We start from the raw sequence: 7,537 nt of genomic DNA, 5'->3' as shown, positions 1-7,537 counted from the left end.
GACTTGTCTTCAGGTGTTGCTCTTTCGGTAAAACTCTCTTCGATTCATTCGAGAAACTTCACTCCGAAAACAGTATTACTGTAGTAACATTCACTTTTCAAACATGTCATTAGAAGTCCATATTTGACTTTGATATACTGTTCAAGAAGGCATGGTAGCAAAATAACATCTCATCCACTGAGATGAGTTCTGTGTGAAACACAGTCAGTCACTCTGCTCTCTTTTCTTAGTGCTTGTCCAACATAGGCCGTGGACGTTTGACTTCACAAAGAGCTATACCCTGGTGGTGGAGTGTCCATGGGGCAGGTTGGTACTGTTCTGACTGCCGCCAAACGTGTTGAAGTTGTGAAGCGGCTGCATGGCGGCCAGCGAGTTGGGGATCATAGTTATGGTGCTGGGCGTCATGAGGGGGATGTCGTCTGGCGACCTACGTAGCGTGAGGGTGTAGTCGGGCGGGCAGGTGAGGCGCAGCGTGTCGTGGGCCTGGAGCGACTCACACTCGTGGTGGTGCTCGTGATCCATCTGCTGCTGCTGCTTCATCTGCAGGGACATCAGCTCCTCGCTCTGCAGGTGGGCGATGTCATTGGCGTTGGCCGCCGCATTGGCCGGCCCGGCGGAGATACGCTGTGGGCTTGGCCCGCGCCGGTTTGACTCATGCCGCCGCTTGTCCTTCTTGTAGTAGAGCGCAGCGAACGCCAGGATGTTGAGGAAGAGCAGCGAGGCTCCCACGGCGATGGTGACGCTCAGCTCCGTGGAATAGTCCCGTTTAGTCTCGATAACCACGGCTGATTCGTCGGTGAGGTCCTCACCTTTCCGCTGGTCGGTGGTCTGCTTGGTGTTAGCGGAGGGAACCCCAGGGTGGCGGGTGGTAGAAGGCCGATTCCCCGGGAAACGCTTGGTGTAAGGAAACGGGGTGGTGTCCTGCGGCGGTATCTTGGTCGTTGTGGATACATACTGGAACAACTCGTTTATGTTGTGGAGGTGTGGAACTAGTTCCAGCCAGAAGGCTACCTTAGTGGCCCGATAGTGGTCCCTGACCCTGGGTTTCAGGCCGATGTGCAGGTAGAGCTGGTCCTTGGGGTTGTACTTCGACCAGGCAACCTCTTCAAAGCGGTTGGGTTTTGTATGGATGAACTTGGTGTCCTGAGGAACGGGCTGGTTTGGATCTCTGAAATAGAGAAGATTAAAAAAACATGAGTAATTATGAAATTATTATACAATTGTCCTTTCCAGGGCAGTGTTCTACAAACTGTTTAAAAAATAGAGAGAAAAAAGGGCAGTATTCTGAATAATGGCCACCTAAGCATTATTTTATCTCTAGGCTTGTGAAGTCAATGCTCGTGAAATTGAAAATTATTGACCCAAAATATTAAAATATACTAGAAAGAAATGTTATGTTATATTCCTCCCAAGTGAGTCAATGTGGTCATTATTACCTCTGTAATATATATTTATTTAAGCCCACTGAAGGGAATCTTCATTAAAGTAAAAAGAAGATGAAGTCACAAATGGCCACTAAAACTACCCATTAGATTCACTTTAGAGCTGAGTCATCCTACTGTACAGTTACAAGACTCATATAATTGATTAATGCAAAGCATATCCTGTGCCCCCATGTTTAACGTTCATAACAAACACCTCTGTTATTCATAGAACAAATCTGCAATAGTATGAAATGTCCCAATATCCTAGATCATGTTAACATTTTACTGTAGCATAGCCTTTTTATTCTCCCATTGACATTTTAAAGTAGATATTATAGTGGACTGCCTCAGAGTTGGAATCGAGCAACTTTCCTGTGACATTGTGACTGTGATTTCATTAACTTTCAAAGGGAGACAGAGGCAAGGAGTACAATCGAGACGACAACCTTGGAGCCTGACACTGTTGAGTGAGTGGAAGTGTGAAAGGAATGGATGGGGAAGGGGGAATGTCCAGCTGAATGCTGAACAGAAAAAAAGGCCTCATCTTGAGTCATACACTGCACTCAGGCAGCAGGGGACACTCAGGACCCATCAGACCATTCAAGATGACCTCGGATGCAGACCTGGGTTCAAACACTATTTGAAATCATCTAAAATACTTTAGCTGGGTTTGATTTTGCTTGCTTGACCCAATAAAACCGATTGATTAGGCGGAAAACGGCAAACTTGGCCCACCTGGCACTCCAGGCAGACTAGAGCCAATGCTAAAATACATTTGATAGACATCAAAATAAGTATGTACCCAGAGTTCTGCTCTGCTCCCGAAACGAGCTCTTAGAGTACAGAGAGACTGGGAGACTGGGAGAAGGCTGCTTTTATCACAGCTCCATCTGTCCATCAGGTGGCCTACTAGATAACAGTGGTCTCAGGGGATCAGGATACATTTAACTGGCTAATCCAGCATGACAGTATCTCCGGCTGATGGAGCACTGTTTAATCCTGTCCTTACCGATCACAGCAGGATCTAAGTATGTCGTTCATTTGTAAATGGAAGGGTGGACAGAGAGAGAAAAAAAATGGGAAATTATGTCTGTGCATCCCTGGAGAGTAGGATTCAATTAGATCTGATTCAATATGCTATTATTCAATACAAAGCTAATCTTGTGACATTTTGCTTTGTCATTCTATTCGAGAGAACTTGTATATTTGTTTGCGTCACTCTGAACGTCATGGGCCACATTCACTATCCCACATTTGCAAAGGCGTTACCAAAATGGTTATATTGCATGTTTTACATGTTTTACACTGTCAAAATGTCACCAAATTAAGCTAATCTCCCTGAAATGGATTCAGTGACTGTCTAGTAATAGTTGTGAATCCCAGTACAGTATCACTTAAGGCCTGTAGCCCTAATAGCAGCATAGGGAAGCGTAACAATATGCCATTTTCTCCGATACCAAAGACTTGGAATTAAGACAACGCTCCAGGCATCCCATGCCCATCGGACTGATAAATACTTAGCAAGCTATTCACATGTATCTCAGAAGGTCCATAAAACATATGCTTTCACCATGCTGTCAGTCTGTTTTGTGTGATAACAGAAGTACATTCAGATGGAGGGCTAGTCTACACCTCCTAAGAGACTTGTCGTCGCAGGTTTATGGAAATAGCAAAGTCATAGATGTAAAATAAACCGCATGTCGGTCTACCCGGCTTCTGCTTTTTCGCCAGAGGGAGGTGGCTTGCACATCATACTTACATGTATCTACTCAGATGCTCACAAATGTATCCAATCCTATCTCCCTCTGTTTGACACAAAGCCTCTCTTTGCAGGTGAAATAAAAAATCTGCTTTTCCAGTCTGCCATGTGTTCCCAGCTGTCTTCATTTTTAGCTGACTATAGCCTGCATGTGCAGTGTGTACTAAGAAACACGCACGCACGGATACGCATACACACAAGCCTCACTCATTGTTCAGTCCTCAGCTTCCCTGTGTATTGTACTTTTCTATTTTGTACATCACCCCATTCCAAAGCACTGAGATGAGTAGTTAATGATGTGCCTCTCATCCCTCCGAATCCCCTGTCTGTTGTCGGGAGCCGTTTTTCTGGAAAACCCTCAATCGAGCGAGGAAATTGAGGATCGCAACGGGAGTGTTTGCCTGCAGTTGGAGAGACTCTTGTGAAAAATGGACACTCTCGAATGCCATGAATTTGCTTTGGGTTCCTGCTTTGTTTGAAGAAGCACTATGGGAAAGCAAAACGCACTCAGAGTAAAAGATCCTCCCCATGTCAATAACGCTGCCAATCTATCCCCTGCTGAACTGGGATCAGTTGGACGCTAGCCAAGCCGGAGAGCTGGGGGAGGGAATGCTACAGCCTATGAAGCTGTTCAAGAATTTATTTATTCACCTTAAAATTAATTTTCAGTGTGACTGGGTCGCAAACATCCTGCTACCTGGCTAATCCCAGGGTTCAGGAAACAAAGACGTGATCCAAATATCAAGTGATATCTGCAAACGGCAAAGCCTTAATGAAAACCAAAGCCTCTATAAGACTTGTAGAAGCACTGATTTGTTCAGTTTAGTTGAAGCTATGCTCCCATAACTTGCTACGTGTCTTCTCGGTCCATGACGGATATTTATCCACTTCAAATAAACAATCTGACAGACAGTAGAAAAACTAAATTGGACAACCTACCCTGTCTTGGCGAAGTTAGTCCAGTAGGTCATAACCACTGCGCTGAGCATGACGTCGTTCTTGGAAAAGTTGCAGTTGAACAGATCCGTGGGTCCGATCATCGGGATCCCGAACACATAGGGCACTTCGTCTCCATGTGCCGAGTCAGCCCAGCTAGGCTTCATGTCACTCTGGCAGTGGTGGTAGAAGGCGTAAAAATACGTTGGCGAACCATACTGGGCATGGAGGTCCGCTGTGGCTACGGCCGGCGCCACCCACTGGTGGTCGGTGAAGAGTGCGACTAACGTCTTCCTTCTTGTCTCGGGGTTCTCCTTGTCGGCCCAGTCAGTGTACATGAACTTAATGGTCTCCCTTAGTGTGTCCTTGCCCTCCGGGTAGCCGTAGAGGTGATCCACAAAGTCCGACACGGCAAAGTCGAAGTCGTTGGCCGAGACGCCGTCCTCGCTGTCCACGCTGCCCTCCACAAACTTGAACCCTTCGCCTTGGTTGACCCCCAGCATGATGTCGTAGTTGAGGAACTCGCCCTGCTCCATGAGGATCTGGGGGTCGTCCGGGATGACATCGCCGTCGATGACTGGGCCGAAGGCGATGTGGTATTTTGCGGGTAAGATGTTCTGTTCGATCAGCTCCTTGTAGTTCTTGCTCTGGAGGCACTCCACCAGGTCGATGGTGTCCAGCATGTTGCAGCCCACCTTCTCAGCCAGCATCCGTGTGTACTTGGCAGGCTGGTAGTTAACCGCCCAGCTGGACAGAGCTGTACCACTCTGGATGATGGCTTTCTGGAAGAGATCTGAAAGGGAGAAAACTGATGTTAGACACAACAAATCTCACACATGGTGTTTGCTGTTTTTCACAAATGTAAAAAAAAAAATGCAATAAAACTACTAAAAGAAAATACACACACCTGGAACAGCCACATTGGTATTTACTCAGTATATTAATACTTTTTATTTTCTGGTCTGTTTATGCTAGGTATGTGTGTATATGCAGTGTGTATGTATGTATGTATGCAGTGTGTATGTGTATATTATTGTACTGCTCTAGGGATGTAATTATTGTTTGGATAACCTTACTGACTATTATGTATTGATGTATTGTATTATTTTCATTCTATGTGATGCTCAATGCAGAGAACGCCACAAGAAGAATTATCACTGAATTATCATAGTGAATTATTGTAATGTTTGTTAATGTGTCAATTAATCCCATAAGGGATGGGTTGCCAATTGGCGATTTGACGCAAAAGTAAAATTGAATTCATTCATTCGGTATTATTTAAGTAATTCTGATGTAACATCTTCGGTGAGTGCTATAGTCAGTAAAAAATGTTTTGCATGATTACGCCTGTAACATCCACACAGATCCATAGAAATCAGACAGAGATGTCATGTTTACTGCATATCCTCCTGTACTGACAAAATATGCAGCAAAAGGATGATTAAGGACATGGACAGGGACACCACATCTTGTCAACGCTGGTCATAATAAATTAATCAGACTGAAAATAAAAGACACATTTGTTTATTCTGAAATGAGGCCTCGGGCCACTTATTCATCCTGATTTATGTTGGAGCTGCATGTAGCTTCACGATCTGTCTGCCACTGCCACTCTGCAAATAGGCCACAGCGCACTAGGAACATGTTACATTTCCCCCCCAGTATTTTCTAAGTTCTATTTATATCCTTGTGATGGTGACTCAACAAGGACGACTTGAAAAGTATGTTTCCGAGCCGCAGAAGACGAAGTCTCCCTCAAGGCCTAGTTAGCAACAGAGGTTTATTTCGTTTTTTCCCCCCCATTTCCTCTGGTTAAAGAATATCAGTTAAAGCCTGACTCACCAGAAGTTAATTTAAATATGTTGCATCTGCCTCCTGTGTTTACCTCATTCTGCTTGCTGAGGCGTGCCTGTGGAGCCGTGAAACAGAAACATATCATGTCCTACAAAGGGAGCAGCGATGAGGGGCTACGGCTCCCATGCCACCTGGGTCTGGCTAAAGGGAGTGATGCAGGAACATAGCTGCCTGACTAACAACAGCCTTAGCAAATCCAAGTCCATCACAACACCAATCCAGGTGATAGGATACTGGGCTAACCTCGGTAACCCAGAACCAAATCTAGTGAGAGGGATTTTAGTCTGGGGGGGTGGGGGGGTATTGGTAAAATGTTTGGCCTAGTGTGAGTGATGGAACCAGGCTGGCGGATGTTAAAGAAATAATCCACTCAAAAACTATCTTGTCCCTTTTGGCCCAGTAGTTGTCTCTTCTTAAAGGAATCATTTGTTTCATTAGTCCCCTTTTGATACGGTCCCAAAATGTTTTGCACGTCAGCAATCAAGTCTTCAACATATACAACTTTCAAAACGCTAATTGTCACTTACTACATGATAATGCAAAATGCATCGCATAATGCAAAACACATCATCATGATGATGTGGAAATTAGGATTTTGAAAGTTCTATATCTTGAAAACTTGATTGCTGAAATGCAAAACATTTTGGGACAGTATCAAAAGTGGACTAATTATTCCTTTAAGGAGAGACAATTACTGGGCTAAAAGGGACAAGAAGATCCCTGAATCTGTCTGGTAACATCTCTTCCCAACTTGAGTGTCTTTTTCCGTCCCTATCATATATATATATATATATATATAGTACCAGTCAAAAGTTGACACACCTACTCATTCAAGGGTTTTTATTTTGACTATTTTCTACATTGTAGAATAATAGTAAAGACATCACAACTATGAAATAACACATATGGAATCATGTAGTAACCAAAAAAGTGTTAAACAAATCAAAATACATTTTATATTTGAGATTCTTCAAAGTAGCCACCCTTTGCCTTGATGACAGCTTTGCACACTCTTGGCATTCATTGTTTGAATTGGACTTCTGAGAGAACGACGATGAAAGAAAGGACTGAAAGCAGAGGATTTATGTTTTTTTAGCAGCAGCGGGCATGGAGAGAAATTAAAGTCCATTGACGAGTGCAAGACATGTCTATTTCCTGCCGTAACTGATATTGACTTATATTGATGGAAATAAAGCCTGAAGTTGCGAGATGTGCCGGTTAAGATCCATCTGGGGCTTTGCCCTATGGAGACTGACTAGGTAATGCTGTTTTCACAGTCATTTACTCAAATAGCTCCTGGTGAGATTCAGCTGCATAGAAAGAGAGCGAGAAAGTACAGCTAGCTATTCAATTGTCTATCTCTGTTTGCGTTCCAAATGACATCCTATTCCCTATATAGTGCACTACTTTTGACCACTATAGGGAATATGATACCATTTGGGACGCAGACTTTGTTTGCCTCTCTACAATGTGCTGTGCACTGGGCTGAGGAGAACAACAATGACACTTAATGAAACTCACATTTCTAGGATACTATTTTCTAATGATAATAAAAAAACAGCGA

General features: G+C 44.0%; 1 protein-coding gene across 4 annotated transcripts in view; it reads right to left on the bottom strand.

The window, feature by feature from the left end:
* Positions 1-273: 273 nt before the first annotated feature.
* The window catches only part of LOC120050464 (neuroligin-4, X-linked-like), a 76,389-nt gene continuing 69,125 nt past the window's right edge, over positions 274-7,537 (bottom strand). For all 4 annotated transcript variants that reach the window (XM_038997050.1, XM_038997054.1, XM_038997053.1 and 1 more), the window contains 2 exons: positions 4,123-4,912; positions 274-1,168 (listed from right to left, as the gene is read on the bottom strand). In XM_038997050.1, the coding sequence (XP_038852978.1) occupies positions 274-1,168; positions 4,123-4,912 (1,685 nt within the window). The remainder of the gene's footprint in view (positions 1,169-4,122; positions 4,913-7,537) is intronic.

Source organism: Salvelinus namaycush, chromosome 7 (assembly GCF_016432855.1).
Source record: "Salvelinus namaycush isolate Seneca chromosome 7, SaNama_1.0, whole genome shotgun sequence".
Taxonomy (NCBI): domain Eukaryota; kingdom Metazoa; phylum Chordata; class Actinopteri; order Salmoniformes; family Salmonidae; genus Salvelinus; species Salvelinus namaycush.
Note: the sequence above shows the minus strand (reverse complement) of the source record. Positions and strands in the feature narration are given on the sequence as shown.